At 49.4% G+C, this 19,867-nt stretch overlaps 1 protein-coding gene across 1 annotated transcript in view; it reads right to left on the reverse strand.

The window, feature by feature from the left end:
• The window catches only part of itga2b (integrin, alpha 2b), a 42,141-nt gene extending 25,818 nt beyond the window's left edge, over positions 1 to 16,323 (reverse strand). The window contains exons 1-13 of the mRNA XM_061224586.1: positions 16,121 to 16,323; positions 15,119 to 15,249; positions 10,485 to 10,582; positions 10,064 to 10,262; positions 8,180 to 8,229; positions 6,999 to 7,044; positions 6,111 to 6,230; positions 5,433 to 5,477; positions 3,710 to 3,753; positions 2,470 to 2,535; positions 2,116 to 2,168; positions 1,470 to 1,681; positions 1 to 155 (exon numbers count right to left, since the gene is read on the reverse strand). The exon at positions 1 to 155 is cut by the window's left edge and continues 31 nt beyond it. Of these exons, the coding sequence (XP_061080570.1) occupies positions 1 to 155; positions 1,470 to 1,681; positions 2,116 to 2,168; positions 2,470 to 2,535; positions 3,710 to 3,753; positions 5,433 to 5,477; positions 6,111 to 6,230; positions 6,999 to 7,044; positions 8,180 to 8,229; positions 10,064 to 10,262; positions 10,485 to 10,582; positions 15,119 to 15,249; positions 16,121 to 16,323 (1,422 nt within the window). The remainder of the gene's footprint in view (positions 156 to 1,469; positions 1,682 to 2,115; positions 2,169 to 2,469; positions 2,536 to 3,709; positions 3,754 to 5,432; positions 5,478 to 6,110; positions 6,231 to 6,998; positions 7,045 to 8,179; positions 8,230 to 10,063; positions 10,263 to 10,484; positions 10,583 to 15,118; positions 15,250 to 16,120) is intronic.
• Between the last annotated feature and the right edge of the window lie 3,544 nt (positions 16,324 to 19,867).

Below are 19,867 nucleotides of genomic sequence, written 5' to 3' on the forward strand. Positions count from 1 at the left end.
GCCTCGCAGGGCGAATCCGAACGCCGCCGGGGGAGCCAGGGGTTTGAAGGGACTGCGGAGGACCTGGGCCTCCTGCGGGGACAGGCCGTCGGGTCCGCCCATGAAGATGAACACCTCGCCGTGGCCCCCGGACGAGGGGGCCCCCACCGCGATATCTGAGGCCAAGAAAGAAAGACAAAGAAAGAAAGAGAGAAAGAAAGAAAACAATTACTATTTAAGGCAATGCAGCAGTATTTAAGAGTATGTGTTTGTGGTGAGGTCACTGCCCATCCAGGTTTGCCTGTCGATGTACTGCCACTAAGTGATGTTGGACTTGGATTTAACCATTTAAGGTTCTTAACATTCTGACGCTGATGTCACAATCACTTCTGGAGACTGAAAGCAGGGGAGTTCCAGAACACTGACTGAGAACATTCCAAAAACATTCCAATGTTGGGGGTGTTGGGGGTGTCGGGGGATGTTGGGGATGTTGGGGGTGTTGGGGGTGTGTGCTCACCGTTGAAGCCGTCCTGGTCGATGTCCCCCAGCGGGGCGATGGTGTCAGGGGGATGTCGGGGGTGTTGGAGATGTTAGTGGTGTTGGGGGTGTTGGTGGTGTTGGGGGTGTTGGTGGGGTTGGGGGTGTTGGTGGGGTTGGGGGTGTTGGGGGTGTATGCTCACCGTTGAAGCCGTCCTGGTCGATGTCCCCCAGCGGGGCGATGGTGTCGGGGGGGTGTTGGGGTGTTGGTGGTGGTGTTGGGGTGTTGGGGTGTTGGTGGTGGTGTTGGGGTGTTGGTGGTGGTGTTGGGGTGTTGGGGTGTTGGTGGTGGTGTTGGGGTGTTGGTGGTGGTGTTGGTGGTGGTGTTGGGGATGTCGGGGGTGTCGGGGGGATGTTGGGGGTGTCGGGGGGATGTTGGGGGTGTTGGGGGTGTCGGGGGGATGTTGGGGGTGTTGGGGGTGTCGGGGGTGGTGTTGGGGGATGTTGGGGGTGTCGGGGGGATGTTGGGGATGTCGGGGATGTTGGGGGTGTTGGGGGTGTCGGTGGGGTTGGGGGTGTTCGGGGTGTTGGGGGTGTTGGGGGTGTTGGGGTGTTGGGGGTGTCGGTGGGGTTGGGGGTGTTGGGGGTGTTGGGGATGATGGGGGTGTTGGGGGTGTTGGGGGTGTTGGGGTGTTGGGGGTGTCGGTGGGGTTGGGGGTGTTGGGGATGATGGGGGTGTTGGGGGTGTTGGGGGTGTTGGGGTGTTGGGGGTGTCGGTGGGGTTGGGGGTGTTGGGGGTGTTGGGGATGATGGGGGTGTTGGGGGTGTTGGGGGTGTTGGGGGTGTCGGTGGGGTTGGGGGTGTTGGGGGTGTTGGGGATGATGGGGGTGTTGGGGGTGTTGGGGGTGTTGGGGTGTTGGGGGTGTCAGGGTGTTGGTGGTGGTGTTGGGGGTGTCAGGGTGTTGGGGGTGTTGGTGTTGGGGATGTTGGGGGTGTTGGGGGTGTGTGCTCACCGTTGAAGCCGTCCTGGTCGATGTCCCCCAGCGGGGCGATGGCGCTGCCGAATCGGCCGTACACCACGCGGCCCATCAGCTTCTGGTCCGGCCGGCCGGAGAAGGCGGGGCGCTCCCGCTGCAGGTAAACGCACACCTGGCCCACCTGGAGCAGGTGCTGACTGGACTGCCGCTCCATGTAGAGAGGCGCGCCAATCAGGAGGTCGTCACGCCTGAGGCGGGAGGGGGGGTGAGGTCTGAGCCCCAAAACCACGGGACCAGGCTAACGCTAACGCTAACGCCCCAGCGAGGCAGCGCTGCTGCAGCCCTCAGCTGATTCACCCTTAAAGGTGTGAGGTCACAAAGGCACGCCAACATTCTACACTGAACCTTCTAATGCTGATGTCACAATCACAGCTGGTGACACAGTGGAGTTCCAGAACACGGACTTTCCCCAAAACATTCAGAAAAACTACAAAAAAAAATATTTTTCAGCATAGAAGCGCTGCTTTGCTTTAGATTATTTATTTAATCTTATTTCTAGGTTATTTACTGCACTTGCACTAAAGCCATGACATCACAGGGATGGCGCCCTGACTGACGCGTGGCGTTAAACCCGAGTGTGGAGTTCACGAGGGCGTTTTGCGAGGAGCTGAAGGTGTCTCACCCATCGTTGTTAATGTCCGTCACTGCCACGGAATGGCCGAAGTACGCAGTCACCTGAGAAAGCACAAACACGCACACGTCTTTACACTCCTCACACGTCTTTACACTCCTCACACGTCTTTACACTCCTCACACGTCTTTACACTCCTCACACGTCACAACTTTACAAGTGAAATGCTCATCATCAACATCACTGTGAGTCTGAAAATGTATTGCATGGGTAACTATACAAGACCATTTCAAGAACACTGTTATAATTCATCAGTGATTATTCTGGGAATAGGATGTCATTCCTCTCACTCCGATAGCAGTAAATGGTAAATGTCGCGTTAGCGCTGAGAACCAAGCCTCTCACCTGCGTCCCAAAGAAGGTGTGGAATACCTTCAGCGTGTCTCGCGAGGCTCCACTGTAGATCACAACCTGGGAGAACACACGCGTGAGCGGACACTGCCTTATCGCACACGCTTCAAACACGCGTCAAACCTCCAGGCTGTCTGCAGGAGCTCATGTGGAGAGCTGCAGAATATCATACTGTCTAAAACCTCTCCAGCATTGAAGGCCACGTCATTACTTTCCCTGTCGCAGAAACATTCTATTACATTACATTACATTACATTACATTATTGGCATTTGGCAGACGCTCTTATCCAGAGCAACGCACAGTTGATTAGACTAAGCAGGAGACAATCCTCCCCTGGAACAATGTAGGGTTAAGGGCCTTGCTCAAGGGCCCAACGGCTGTGTGGATCTTATTGTGGCTACACCGGAATTAGAACCACCGTGTCCCAGTCATTTACCCTAACCACTACGCTACGCTACACACCCTCCATCATAAACACCCCTCCAACATAAATCAGGGAGTTTGAGTCCGACAAACTGTCAGCAGTCAGCTGACCTGGAAGGCTCTGCTCCTGAATGCACAGGCTGTGTTGCCGTAGGTACCAAATCAGCTCTCCACCGCCCTGTCACCAGGAGCTAGCCGCTAACGCTGAGCGATATCGCCATGGAGACCCCTTCTGGGGGATAATGGAGGAGCACATCCAGACCCCCAGCGGACCCTGGCCCCAGGATAACCCAGCACACAATCCAGTATCTCTCCTTAACCCCGAGAGGTCGAAGGTCACCAACATGCCACTTCAATGTTCTCCACTGAACATTCTACTGCTGATGTACTGTGACATCACTGGTCACACATCACAATGAGGGAAAATGAACTGGCATTAAATCATAAACTAATGTACATCATGTGCATAGACATTAATTAAGCATGACATTAACTTTTGATAAGTTCATGTATTTAACTACTAACCAATGTGTTAGTTACATAACGATTTATACATTAGCAAAGCAAAGGAAATATTTATAATGAGTTAACCATTAACAAATATATGAATGGTTTAATTCCTTCCAATAAGAATTGGTCTTAATCAGTGTACTGTAAATAATGGAGTACAAATACTTTAACACAGCTGTTCAAATGAACTTCTCAATAATTAGTTAGCAACTCCATTAATTAATACCAATTCATGGAACCTGATTGTAAAGTGTGACTAAATAAGACATGAATAACAGCGCTGTTCAAACGCCTCCTCACCGAGCCCACTGTGTTCCGCTCGTTAGGGACTCCAACAACATAGTCTGAAACGACACACAGAGCTGCCTTAACACAACCCCAACACCACACCACCCACACCACCCACACCACACCACGACATGACACAACACCCACAACACAACCCCAACAACACACCACACCACCCACACCACACCACGACACACCACACCACGACACAATACAACACACCACACCATAACAACACAACCCCAACACCACACCACCCACCCACACCACGACATGACACAACCCCAACACCACACCACCCCACCCACACCACGACACAACACAACACAACACCCACAACACAACCCCAACACCACACCACCCACACCACACAACACCCACGACACAACCCCAACACCACACCACCCCACCCACACCACACAACACCCACAACACAACCCCAACAACACACCACCCCACCTCACCCACCCACACCACGACACGACATGACACAACCCCAACACCACACCACCCCACCCACACCACCCCACCCACACAACACCCACAACACAACACCCACGACACAACCCCAACAACACACCACACCACCCACACCACGACACAACACAACACCCACAACACAACCCCAACAACACACCACCCCACCCACACCACCCACACCACGACACAACACCACACCCACAACACAACCCCAACACCACACCACCCCACCCCACCCACACCACGACACGACACAACACAACCCCAACACCACACCACACCACCCCACCCACACCACCCACACCACGACACGACACAACACAATCCCAACAACACACCACCCCACCCCACACCACACCACACCACGACACAACACAACACAACACCCACAACACAACCCCAACACCACACCACCCCACCCCACACCACCCCACACCACGACACAACACAACACCCACAACACAACCCCAACCCCAACACCACACCACACCACCCACACCACGACATGACACAACCCCAACACCACACCACCCCACCCCACCCACACGACACAACACAACACAACACCCACAACACCCACAACACAACCCCAACACCACACCACCCCACCCCACACCACACAACACCCACGACACAACCCCAACAACACACCACACCACCCCACCCACACCACGACACACCACAACACCCACAACACAACCCCAACAACACACCACACCACACCACCCCACAACACAACACAACACCCACAACACAACCCCAACAACACACCACACCACACCACCCACCCACACCATCACACAACACCACACCACACAACACACACAACAACACAACACACACACACAACAACACAACACACACACAACCCCAACAACACACCACACCACACCACCCACACCACGACACAACACAACACCCACGACACAACATCACACCACACAACACAACACAACACAACACAACACAACACAACACAACAACACAACACAACACACACACACACACACAACACAACACAACACTTCATAAAGGGTACATTCCCTTTTCCAGGGTTTGGGCTTTGATTTCATTCAGGCTGTACGCTGGTGTCATGCGATCACGTTTTTATCTCTCACCAACAAATTGACAGTTGTGCATGACAAATGGCTTTAGGAGTCAGTTTGACCGGCGGCTATGTGGTTGTCACAGGTGTGCAGTGGGCTGCCTGTTTGCGTGGGAAACCAGAACGTGTGTCGTTCACACCTGTACTCACCTGGCGTGGAGTCTCCTGTGAACTCGCCAGAGGCCACCGAATAGCCTGGAGGAGAAACATCGTTCAGTTTACAGACACTACAGACACCAGCGTTCAGCTTACAGACACTACAGACACCAGCGTTCAGCTTACAGACACTACAGACACCATTGTTCAGTGTACACACACTACAGACACCACCGTTCAGTGTACACACACTACAGACACCATCCTTCAGTGGAGACACTACAGACACCAGCTCACCGTTCAGTGTACAGACACTACAGACACCATCATTCAGTGTACAGACACTACAGACACTACCCCATTATTTAGCTATTTCTTCAACACCCTGCAATTTACTGTGAAACGGCTTTACATCCTGAAGGGTGTTACTGTATATATAAAGATTTTTTTATGCTGGTATCAATAAAGACTGTTTTTATTACTTGTCAATTGATGAAAAAAAAATTTTATACCATGAAAATGAGACTGCCTAGTCTGTCCCCAAACATGCTTTAGCAAACACGAAATGTCACTGAAATGTTTTTTCAATGTTATAACATTGGCACAACATTGCAGAAACATTGTGGAACATTGTGTTAGCTGCTGTCTAGGCCTTATGACGAGCAGACGCTCTTCGTTGGAAACAAACAGCCAGCACAAACACACAGACGCGCTATGAGAGCCGGTGCGTACCTCGGTATTTGTCGTAAGACCCATCCTCCACAGATTGCATCATCCCCTGCACGGACCGCAGCGGAAGCGCGCCTTTGGCGCTCCTGAGAATGTTGGCTAAACTCGCCACCATAACCTGACCTGCCCAACAATGCGGAGGATAGCACCGCATGATTACGAGATCAGCGTTTATGCAGATAACCAGTTTAGACCACCGACAAAAATATGGGTCAGACCTATTTAACACGGCTGATTTAACATTTTACAATTGGCTTCTTCACAATCTTATTTTAGACACTAATAACAAATAACCGTGCAATTGCCACATTATACTATTTATGACACATATTAATTACACTTTAATTGGAGCATTTAACCATGGTTATTATTATAATCCAGGCAGTAGACTGCTATTATTACGAAGCCCCCCTGAAGCTGTGTATTAAATAATTAAATATGAGTTTTGTGGAAAGGGCTTTCTGAAAAACCATTCAGACGTATCACTGCACTGTAGAATACGGGGCACTTCATCAAGAGGTATTATTGTAATTTTATATTCTGGCCACTAGAGGGCTCATGCGACACGTCGCCGAGAAAGAAATGGGGTTGGCGGTGTTTTGTCTCCATTTCAGCCACGAGTTAGTCATTGAGAACTGATGAATGAATCAGTACATTGTCTGTACTACCCAAGAAACGAATTAATCACAACACTACATTAGAAAGTGAAGAACAGACAACAGAAGTGTGACGGAAAAAGAAAACTACAACAGGGGAATGGCTCCAACTGCATCACCGACAGGTGACAGATATTGGAAGGAATTCTCGTTTTAAACAACCAACTGCACCACACACATTCAAAGGTGTTCTTTTCCATGAATAAAAGTCATGTTGGGTTTTCAGGTTATTTACCTTGAAAGTAGAAACCTCCCGGGGCACCAAGAATTACTTTTCCATCCTAAATCAACAACAAGAAACATTTTGTGAAATGTATGTGGGGAGGAAAGTACAGCTGTGCTCTTAACTTCAATTAAAAAAATGTCCTTATTATTCAGCGGCATTGATAGTTTCATATACGCATTATCATCATCATCATCTAACCCACTTATCCCACCCACACAGACTCAGGGGAGAACATAGTAGTTCACAGTAGTTCCACACAGAATGGAACACAGAGTGGGGCGGCCTGTAGCGTAGTGGTTAAGGTTCACCGACCCGCGAGGTCGGTGGTTCTAATCCCGGTGTAGCCACAATAACATCTGCACAGCTGTTGGGCCCTTGCGCAAGGCCCTGAACCCTGCATTGCTCCAGGGGAGGATTGTCTCCTGCTTAGTCTAATCAACTGTACGTCGCTCTGGATAAGAGCGTCTGCCAAAATGCCAATAATGTAGTGTAATGTAATGTAGTGTAATGTAATGTAGTGTAATGTAGTGTAATGTAATTGTAATGTAGTGTAGTGTAGTGTAGTGTAGTGTAATGTAATGTAATTGTAATGTAATGTAATGTAATTTAATGAACCCAGGACCTTCTTGCTGGGAGGTGCTATCCCCAGCACTTTTGTATTGAGAATTGTAGCAATTTTTGAAGCACAGCTTTTCATCATCATTCGGGAGTTGTTGAAGCTCTTAGATTACACTGAGCAAAAGCTCATGGTGGGTAATGACATTGCACAGACAGAGGTAGAGATCTAGGTTCAGAAAGTGAAAGTCCTCCCCAGGATTTTATTCCATCACCCGGATTGACTGATTCACACAATTCTTCAGCAGTATGAAAATTCCAAAAGTGTTTTGGTGTTGTTGATCTTTTTTCTCTCTCAAGTAGAAAGTATTAATTTGCTTTAAGTTACGGATTGCTTGGCAAGTGAAATTTTCTGACTGGCAAATTTGATACTCTCAATATAAGACGTAAATACTTGTTGAGATTGACTTATTGTTTGTTTTGCAGTGTAATGTGTGAAATCAGCTGGTTGAGTTCATGGGTGGGAGAAACACAAGGAAGGACTTTTAACTTTCTGACCCCTGGACCTTCCACACGTCTGATCACAGGGAACGAGAGAATATCACATGGGAGGCATGCGATGAACACAACCGGACCTTCGTCACTTCTGTGGCGAACCCAGATTCACAGTACCGGCGGTCCCCATCTGCACAAACACACAAAACAAGCGCATTAATCAGTACAGCCTGTCCCCATCTGCACAAACACACAAAACAAGCGCATTAATCAGTACCGCCTGTCCCCATCTGCACAAACACACAAAACAAGCGCATTAATCAGTACCGCCTGTCCCCATCTGCACAAACACACAAAACAAGCGCATTAATCAGTACCGCCTGTCCCCATCTGCACAAACACACAGAACAAGCGCATTAATCAGTACAGCCTATGGCCATCTGCACAAACACACAAAACAAGCGCATTAATCAGTACAGCCTATCGCCATCTGCACAAACACACAAAACAAGCGCATTAATCAGTACCGCCTGTCCCCATCTGCACAAACACACAAAACAAGCGCATTAATCAGTACAGCCTATGGCCATCTGCACAAACACACAAAACAAGCGCATTAATCAGTACAGCCTATGGCCATCTGCACAAACACACAAAACAAGCGCATTAATCAGTACAGCCTATCGCCATCTGCACAAACACACAAAACAAGCGCATTAATCAGTCCAGCCTATCGCCGTCTGCACAAACACACAAAACCAGCGCATTAATCAGGAGAGGTGGAGAGGGAAAGCAGGTTAGTGGCATTCCTCCATGTTAGACGTCTAAAGGCCCATCCACACCAAGAACGATAACTATAACCATAATTATGAACACATCCTTTTCGAAATCGCTGTAACTCAAGTGGAATAGCAGAGTCCACACCACAACGGCATCGGAAGTGAGGAACGATATCGCTGGGATCACTCACAGAGAGGTTCCCTTCCCCGCTGGGATCACCCACAGAGAGGTCCCCTTCCCCGCTGGGATCACCCACAGAGAGGTTCCCTTCCCCGCTGGGATCACTCACAGAGAGGTTTCCTTCCCCGCTGGGATCACCCACAGAGAGGTTTCCTTCCCCGCTGGGATCACTCACAGAGAGGTTCCCTTCCCCGCTGGGATCACCCACAGAGAGGTTCCCTTCCCCGCTGGGATCACTCACAGAGAGGTTTCCTTCCCCGCTGGGATCACTCACAGAGAGGTTCCCTTCCCCGCTGGGATCACTCACAGAGAGGTTTCCTTCCCCGCTGGGATCACTCACAGAGAGGTTTCCTTCCCCGCTGGGATCACTCACAGAGAGGTTCCCTTCCCCGCTGGGATCACCCACAGAGAGGTTTCCTTCCCCGCTGGGATCACTCACAGAGAGGTTTCCTTCCCCGCTGGGATCACTCACAGAGAGGTTCCCTTCCCCGCTGGGATCACTCACAGAGAGGTTTCCTTCCCCGCTGGGATCACTCACAGAGAGGTTTCCTTCCCCGCTGGGATCACTCACAGAGAGGTTCCCTTCCCCGCTGGGATCACCCACAGAGAGGTTTCCTTCCCCGCTGGGATCACTCACAGAGAGGTTTCCTTCCCCGCTAGGATCACTCACAGAGAGGTTTCCTTCCCCGCTAGGATCACTCACAGAGAGGTTTCCTTCTCCACTGGGATCACTCACAAAGAGGTTTCCTTCCCCGCTAGGATCACTCACAGAGAGGTTTCCTTCCCCGCTGGGATCACTCACAGAGAGGTTTCCTTCCCGCTGCACCGTGGGCAGCAAAACGCTGACAGCCAATCGAAATCCATCCGAATTTACAGGGCGTCACAGGCAAAATGGCAGATTAAATAGATGACAGAACGTTATCGTTGATCGGTGAGGATGCTCACATGGTTGAGGTTGTAGTTATCGTAATAGCGATGGTTCTTGGTATGGACGGGCCTTAACCAGCACCGCAAGGACACCGTGATGTTTTTAAAGAGCTACACGAGGGGTGATTGGCGCTTACAGTAGGAGTTGGATTTGTAGTGGCTGTCAGCCAAATGGTTTTTGCAGGGGGAATAGTCAGCTAGCTCCCCAGTCTGCATGTTCCGGATCTGGCAGTTCCCAACCGGAGTTCTCCCAGATTCTGGAATCCTGGAATTTGGAGTTCCCGGATTTACGGGTCGCGAGGCAACAGCGTTCCAGTGGAAAAGTGGGGCGCACGCCTGCCAGGGTTCACAGAGGGACATCAAACAGTGGAGTCACGGCAACCGTCACCATAGATACAAATGTTCTACGTCATAGCAACCTTTACGATGGAAACAACAGCCACGGCAACCTTTACCGTGGTGAAAACAGCGGTAGAACAGCCGTGATCACCCGTACCTCCGTGGAGCGCGTGTCCAGCAGGTTCAGATTCAGAAGATGGAGGTCACCTCCGCACTCACCAGCACATGGCTGCCAGACGATCGCACGCTGGCTCCAAACCACTGGTGGGATTTGAATTCCAGCAGCCAGGTGTCGGAGAACGTGTAGTTTCCATCGCCTGAAAAAACATTCAAGTAGAGGACAATAACGTGCGCTGGGTCTCCAAACTCATACCTCAGGGATGATGTGCAGAGAGCATTATTGTGGAATAAACCCTGACTGGGTGATTGAGCTGGTCATTATTGTGGAATAAACCCCGACTGGGTGATTGAGCCGGTCATTATTGTGGAATAAACCCTGACTGGGTGATTGAGTCGGTCATTATTGTGGAATAAACCCTGACAGGGTGATTGAGACGGTCATTATTGTGGAATAAACCCCGACTGGGTGATTGAGCTGGTCATTATTGTGGAATAAACCCCGACAGGGTGATTGAGCCGGTCATTATTGTGGAATAAACCCTGACAGGGTGATTGAGCTGGTCATTATTGTGGAATAAACCCCGACTGGGTGATTGAGCTGGTCATTATTGTGGAATAAACCCCGACTGGGTGATTGAGCCGGTCATTATTGTGGAATAAACCCTGACTGGGTGATTGAGCCGGTCATTATTGTAAAATAAACCCCGACTGGGTGATTGAGCCGGTCATTATTGTGGAATAAACCCTGACTGGGTGATTGAGCCGGTCATTATTGTGGAATAAACCCTGACAGGGTGATTGAGCCGGTCATTATTGTGGAATAAACCCCGACTGGGTGATTGAGCGGTCATTATTGTGGAATAAACCCTGACTGGGTGATTGAGACAGTCATTATTGTGGAATAAACCCCGACAGGGTGACTGAGCCGGTCATTATTGTGGAATAAACCCTGACAGGGTGATTGAGCGGTCATTATTGTGGAATAAACCCTGACAGGGTGATTGAGCGGTCATTATTGTGGAATAAACCCTGACTGGGTGACTGAGCCGGTCATTATAGTGGAATAAACCCTGACTGGGTGATTGAGCCGGTCATTATTGTGGAATAAACCCTGACTGGGTGACTGAGCCGGTCATTATTGTGGAATAAACCCTGACTGGGTGACTGAGCCGGTCATTATTGTGGAATAAACCCTGACTGGGTGACTGAGCCGGTCATTATTGTGGAATAAACCCTGACTGGGTGACTGAGCTGGTCATTATTGGGGAATAAACCCTGACTGGGTGATTGAGAGGGTCATTATTGTGGAATAAACCCTGACTGGGTGACTGAGCCGGTCATTATTGTGGAATAAACCCTGACAGGGTGATTGAGCTGGTCATTATTGTGGAATAAACCCTGACTGGGTGACTGAGCTGGTCATTATTGTGGAATAAACCCTGACAGGGTGACTGAGCCGGTCATTATTGTGGAATAAACCCTGACTGGGTGATTGAGACGGTCATTATTGTGGAATAAACCCTGACTGGGTGACTGAGCTGGTCATTATTGTGGAATAAACCCTGACTGGGTGATTGAGCCGGTCATTATTGTGGAATAAACCCTGACTGGGTGACTGAGCCGGTCATTATTGTGGAATAAACCCTGACTGGGTGATTGAGCCGGTCATTATTGTGGAATAAACCCTGACTGGGTGATTGAGCCGGTCATTATTGTGGAATAAACCCTGACTGGGTGATTGAGCCGGTCATTATTGTGGAATAAACCCTGACTGGGTGATTGAGCCGGTCATTATTGTGGAATAAACCCTGACTGGGTGACTGAGCTGGTCATTATTGTGGAATAAACCCTGACTGGGTGATTGAGCCGGTCATTATTGTGGAATAAACCCTGACTGGGTGACTGAGCTGGTCATTATTGTGGAATAAACCCTGACTGGGTGACTGAGCTGGTCATTATTGTGGAATAAACCCTGACTGGGTGATTGAGCCGGTCATTATAGTGGAATAAACCCTGACTGGGTGATTGAGCCGGTCATTATTGTGGAATAAACCCTGACTGGGTGATTGAGCCGGTCATTATTGTGGAATAAACCCTGACTGGGTGACTGAGCTGGTCATTATTGTGGAATAAACCCTGACTGGGTGACTGAGCTGGTCATTATTGTGGAATAAACCCTGACTGGGTGATTGAGCCGGTCATTATTGTGGAATAAACCCTGACTGGGTGACTGAGCTGGTCATTATTGTGGAATAAACCCTGACTGGGTGACTGAGCTGGTCATTATTGTGGAATAAACCCTGACTGGGTGATTGAGCCGGTCATTATTGTGGAATAAACCCTGACTGGGTGACTGAGCTGGTCATTATTGTGGAATAAACCCTGACTGGGTGACTGAGCTGGTCATTATTGTGGAATAAACCCTGACTGGGTGATTGAGCCGGTCATTATTGTGGAATAAACCCTGACTGGGTGACTGAGCTGGTCATTATTGTGGAATAAACCCAGACTGGGTGATTGAGCCGGTCATTATAGTGGAATAAACCCTGACTGGGTGATTGAGCCGGTCATTATTGTGGAATAAACCCTGACAGGGTGATGCAGGACCTCGACATGAAGCAGAGACTCGTATGCAATGGCAAAATTGACAAACATTCTATTTCTCTCCGGAGCAGTAAGTAAAAATTCAAAGTAAACAATGGCTATTCTATCGATGTTTCTCAGAGTTTTTTTACCCAGATTTGAGTCATCTGTGGACTTTTGAAATGCATAGAAGGCGAGGTTTGAGTTACTCCACTCCAATCAGGAGCACAGACAGGAGCGGGAAGGCACAGCACTCTTGTGTTCTCTGACGGGGAGAGCCGAACATGCATTTTTAAACCCTCAATACCTCTCAATAACTCTCAATGCCTCTCAATACCTCTCAATACCTCTCAATACCTCTCAATACCTCTCAATACCTCTCACTACCTCTCACTACCTCTCAATACCTCTCAATACCTCTCAATACCTCTCAATACTGCTCAATACCTCTCAATACCTCTCAATACTGCTCAATACCTCTCAATAACTCTCAATACCTCTCACTACCTCTCACTACCTCTCACTACCTCTCACTACCCGTCGTAGCTTCGCCTGGCTGTGTGGCCCCGCCATTGCGGAGCGGCTGCTGATGACATCTCTGCTTCCCCCGCAGAGTGATTACCTCCCGCGCCGCACAACTGTGCTCATTAATAACAGCGCGGCGGCCGGGACAAATTAAATCACCTGACAGAAATTGGACGTGGTGTACGAACAGCAGCGGCTGGCTCTCTCTCCCTCTTCCGTTTGGAGTGGAAACACTGGTGGAACGAGCGCGCTGGGCCAAGCAGAGCCCGTCACAAAACCGTCGGCACGCGAGAGAGAACCAGCCGCCCAGTGAACTTCAAACCAGCATCAAATCCATGGACTTTAATGTGAAACGATTCAAGGCAGGTGGCAGGTCACGTACATTTTAAAGGAGGGATTGTGTCATTCCCGATGTGTGCTTCTCTGGTGCGTGTTCTTCTCTGGTGCGTGTGCTTCTCTGGTGCGTGTGCTTCTCTGGTGCGTGTGCTTCTCTGGTGCGTGTGCTTCTCTGGTGCGTGTTCTTCTCTGGTGCGTGTGCTTCTCTGATGCGTGTGCTCTGGTGTGTGTGCTTCTGCGTGTGCTTCTCTGGTGTGTGTTCTTCTCTGGTGCGTGTGCTTCCCTGGTGCGTGTGCTTCTCTGGTGCGTGTGCTCTGGTGTGTGTGCTTCTCTGGTGTGTGTGCTTCTGCGTGTGCTTCTCTGGTGTGTGTTCTTCTCTGGTGCGTGTGCTTCTCTGGTGCGTGTGCTCTGGTGTGTGTGCTTCTGCGTGTGCTTCTCTGGTGTGTGTTCTTCTCTGGTGCATGTGCTTCTCTGGTGCATGTGCTTCTCTGGTGCGTGTGCTTCTCTGGTGCGTGTGCTTCTCTGGTGCGTGTGCTTCTGCGTGTGCTTGTCTGGTGTGTGTTCTTCTCTGGTGCGTGTGCTCTGGTGCGTGTGCTTCTCTGGTGCGTGTGCTTCTCTGGTGCGTGTGCTCTGGTGCGTGTGCGTGTGCTTCTCTGGTGTGTGTTCTTCTCTGGTGTGTGCTTCTCTGGTGCGTGTGCTTCTCTGGTGCGTGTACTCTGGTGCGTGTGCTTCTCTGGTGTGTGTTCTTCTCTGGTGCGTGTGCTTCTCTGGTGCGTGTGCTTCTCTGGTGCGTGTGCTTCTGCGTGTGCTTCTCTGGTGTGTGTGCTTCTGCGTGTGCTTCTCTGGTGCATGTGCTTCTCTGGTGTGTGTTCTTCTCTGGTGCATGTGCTTCTCTGGTGTGTGTTCTTCTTTGGTGCGTGTGCTTCTCTGGTGTGTGTTCTTCTCTGGTGCGTGTGCTTCTGCGTGTGCTTCTCTGGTGCGTGTGCTTCTCTGGTGTGTGTTCTTCTCTGGTGCGTGTGCTTCTCTGGTGTGTGTTCTTCTTTGGTGCGTGTGCTTCTCTGGTGCGTGTACTTCTCTGGTGCGTGTGCTCTGGTGCGTGTGCGTGTGCTTCTCTGGTGTGTGTTCTCCTCTGGTGCGTGTGCTTCTCTGGTGCGTGTGCTCTGGTGCGTGTGCTTCTGCGTGTGCTTCTCTGGTGCGTGTTCTTCTCTGGTGCGTGTTCTTCTCTCGTGCGTGTGCTTCTCTCGTGCGTGTGCTTCTCTCGTGCGTGTGCTTCTCGACGGTGGTCTCACCTTTGCTGTCGAAGAGCAAACTCTGGCACGAGCCTCCATCTTGTGTCCAGGGGCAGAGGAAGACGGCCCCGCCCTCGGTCACGTTGGGCTGGGCAGTGTGGGCCTTCGGGGCCCCCACCACGACACTCACCCTGGAGTGAGAGAGAGAAGAGCATATAACCATTATATAACCTTCATATAACCTTAGTATAACCTTTATATATTCTTGGATAAATTCAATAACATTTTATTTGTGTCAGGAGGGAACGGGGAAAACTCCAGGTCTGAGCCCCCGGAAAGGTAGAAATAAATTTCCCAGTGGGGAGAAAAACAGTCAAAAATAAATCATTTCCACAAACCAAACTACGACGGTTTTATCTTCTTATTTTTATTTGAGCTTGGCAGGTCCACGAGACGCTCAGTCTCTTCTGCAAAGATGACGACTCGGGGAGACAAAAAGTCAAATGGGAAAATCATGTGAACACCCAACGTGTGAAGTGTACTATAAAAACAGGCCCACGCTGAAAAAGGCAACATGCGATTCATTTCAGGTCACTTGTTTTGTTTTCACAAGTGCCAAGACTTCACGCGGTCCACTCTTTGCCCAGCTCACGTGACATTTCCTCTCAACTCACACGTGAAAAGGCCAATTTCACGATTTTCTCACAAGGGGAATTCAAGGGATCGTGTAGCCAATCAGATAAGACGATGAGTAACCGGCCAGTCAGATTCCGGGAGGACGCATTGTCGAGGAAACATCCCGACTTTAAAAAGAAAACGTGCGCTGCGATCTTCCCTGATCTGAGAGAGTCAGGATCTCAGTGCACAGTCATACGATTTTTGAATACGATTTTAAGTCAAAATTTTAAGGATTTTGCTCCTCTCAACAGAAATGGAATCATGCATCACATCCAAAACTCACAGTCAAGTCTGAGCCCTTGTAATTGTCCAGACATTTTCGGCCAGGTTTTTAAAAAAAATTATTATTATTATTATTATTTTGAATTTTTTTAAACCACTTACTTTGAGTTGTTACTGGTCTGATGAAAGTCCACTGAGAATCCAAACAGACTGCCGTTGGGACCAGAGTAGACCGTGACGTTGTTCAGGTCCAGGTTCAGGGCGCAGGCCTGTGGTGAAAATGCCAACACGAGCACACACACGGACACGCACACGGACACGCACACGGTCACGGACAGCGGCAGTTCTCTCCTCGCCCTCTCCATGGCGGATAGTCCAGGGCTGTGTTGGGCTGATCGGTACGATGACTCCCTTGTGTGGAGTGAAAAGAAGAGAAGAGAAGCTTCGACTGATGCCACTTCCGTCACACGCTCAGCCTAAGCGTGGTGTTCTGCGCTGGGGGAGTCACCCGAGGCCGATCAGCACTCTCTTATCTTACATCGCGTCGTGTGGGACAAGTTATTTTGACCAAATATGGCTTCTAATTGCTTGGAAATGTTTCCTGATGATAGGACTTCTGTTTGGGCTATTTTAATGGCCATGATGACATACAACTCAAACTGAGAACAAGAAGAGTTGTCTTGAATGTTGCAACCTAATATTATATTTCCTTACATGCAGTTAAATGCTGAATTCAACATATTAATCAGGGAAGTTTATATCAGGGACGTAAAAACATTTCCCTCTTCCACACAGACTCGTCAAACTTTGTTTCACAAAAATTAATACAATTGATTTTCACCAACCAGTGTGCAAAAATGAGATGACACTCTACATACTCCATATCCCACAATACAAAACGTGTGAAAATGTTCTCAATATTTTATTGGGGCCTGTCAATGCAGAAAGACTGAATGCAACACTTACAGTCAGGTCCATAAATATTGGGACATAGACACAATTCTCATCTTTTTGGCTCTATACACCACCACAATGGATTTGAAATTAAACGAACAAGAAGTGCTTTAACTGCAGACTTTCAGCTTTAATTTGACGGTATTTACATCCAAATCAGGTGAACGGTGTAGGAATTACAACAGTTTCTATATGTGCCTCCCACCTTTTAAGGGACCAAAAGTAATGGGACAAACTAACAATCATAAATCAAACTTTCACTTTTTAATACTTGGTTGCAAGTACTTTGCAGTCAATTACAGCCTGAAGTCTGGAACACATAGACATCACCAGACGCTGGGTTTCATCCCTGGTGATGCTCTGCCAGGCCTCTACTGCAACTGTCTTCAGTTCCTGCTTGTTCTTGGGGCATTCTCCCTTCAGTTTTGTCTTCAGCAAGTTAAAGCACATCTTGTTCGTTTCATTTCAAATCCATTGTGGTGGTGTATAGAGCCAAAAAGATGAGAATTGTGTCGATGTCCCGATATTTATGGACCCGACCGTATGTGAACATGAAATAGTGAATTATAGGATTTTTCATTGATATCACACACCTGCATGACCGCACAAACTCATTTCCAAAGCCGTTATTGTCCTATATTTTCCATAAGTACTGAGCGACCCTGAGAGGAGGATCCAGAAAGCGGGATATTGCCGGCACATTCCGGAATGAGGGCGGCGTGTCACTGAGGCCTTCCGGCCGGTCCCTGAGGGCTCGGTACTCCGGCGGTTTAGCAGGAAATGGAGCGGTCCGTGATAAGGAAGAGGAGGGCAACAGAGCAGCACTCAGAGGAGATTAACGGGGAGCCCCTGGCCCGCACAGATTACACCCCCCCCCACCCCCACCAGGGTTAAAAATAGAGGAGGACAAACCAGAGAAACTCTCACACTGAGAGGAGAGGGAACATGGCAGGATTCCCACTGAGTTTCAGTTTCTTTTTTGTTTGGTTCATTTATATCATGACAATTTGTTAGCTGACACATTTACCCAAAGTGACTTGATTATCAGTTGATTAAGACTAAGCAGGGACCAATCCCCCCCTCGAGCAATGTGGGGTTAAGGGCCTTGCTCAAGGGCCCAAAAGCTTGATCCACCAACCTTCCGGATCCCAGTCATGTACGTGAGCCACTAAGCTGCAGGCTGCCTCTATTTTATTTGTTTATTTGATACATATAAACAACACTGCTGAAATGTGCCAGAGAGGCTAATTCTCATCTGCAGCTGGGCGACACGTTCCAGCTGTGGGAGGAACCCGGAGTACCCGGAGGAGACCCACGCCAACACGGGGAGAACATGTCTATCCATCATCTAACCCACTTATCCCACCCACACAGACACGGGGAGAACATGTCTATCCATCATCTAACCCACTTATCCCACCCACACAGACACGGGGAGAACCTGTAAACTCCACCCACACAGACACAGGGAGAACATGGAAACTCCACCCACACAGACACGGGGAGAACATGTCAACTCCACCCACACAGACACGGGGAGAACATGTAAACTCCACCCACACAGACATGGGGAGAACATGTAAACTCCACCCACACAGACACGGGGAGAACATGCAAACTCCACCCACACAGACACGGGGAGAACATGCAAACAACCACACAGAAACGGGGAGAACATGCAAACAACCACACAGAAACGGGGAGAACATGCAAACACCACACAGACACGGGGAGAACATGCAAACACCACACAGACACGGGGAGAACATGCAAACACCACACAGACACGGGGAGAACATGCGAACACCACACAGACACGGGGAGAACATGCAAACACCACACAGACACGGGGAGAACATGCAAACACCACACAGAGAGGACCCAAACCAGCCGGGACTGAAACCCAGACCCTCCTGCTTGCGAGGCATCGGTGCTCACCGCTACCTCAGTGGTTCCCGACTCCAGTCCTCGGGACGGACGGTTTTTGTGGAAACCAGGAACTCACACACCTGATGTTAAGGGCCTGTTTGCTGGTTTTAATGGGTCACTCATTAAATCAGGTGTGTGTGTTTCTCGTGACAACAAAAACCTCCAGGTAAGTGTGTCCCGAGGCCTGGGGTAGAGACACACCGCTCTACACCTCTCACCCGGGTGCCCCTGACACCGCACACCACTGCAGGAGAACGGGTTTACACTCAAAGCTTTAATTCAGAGGCCAACACAACAACACAGTCTGTACAGGTACAAAAAACGCATTCTACATCTGCCGGGAAACACACACAACCGTTTCCACCCAACTCTACAAAAGCTACAAAGAGTACAACACACACAGAAGGTTTACATAGAGCATCGTAGTATAAAAAACACAGAACAAAAATACCCAGGTTTCAGCTGCACAGAAAACAGCTCCCTGTGCGTTAAGAGACGTGAGCAGGGGCGTGATGATGCGAGTCGGCAGTGTGTCACAGCGTCGGGGGAGATCGCCTGCCATCAGGGAAACTTTACCCACGATTCTGTCTCGCGGTCGCCATGGAGACCGCTCGTGAATCCTGGACCGGACTGTGCGGCAGGCAGCGCCCACACTCGGACCTGTATGCTGGCCAGAGGGAGAGTTTTACCACCACATTTTACTGATGTAGATAAAGTGTGAGGCAGGAGGGCGGAGATGTGAGAGAAGCCATTTCCACAAAGGGCACGGGCAGATCTGAGCTAAAATATCGCGGAGAAAAACCCTGTGAGCACTTCATCCGTCCCTCGCTGTTTCAGCGTGAACGGACACGCGTGTGTGTGAGTCAGCCGTTTCCCCCACTCCTGTCTGACGTAGACTGGGGCCGCAGAACGCACTTTTAAACTTTTTTTTTTTTTTTTTAAATCATCATATGTAAGAAATGTTCAAATAATAGCGTGGATTAAAAATGATTCTATGAGGTAGGCATGTAAACACGTTTACAGCTA

The sequence above is a fragment of the Conger conger genome, chromosome 16, assembly GCF_963514075.1.
Source record: "Conger conger chromosome 16, fConCon1.1, whole genome shotgun sequence".
Classification (NCBI taxonomy): Eukaryota; Metazoa; Chordata; class Actinopteri; order Anguilliformes; family Congridae; genus Conger; species Conger conger.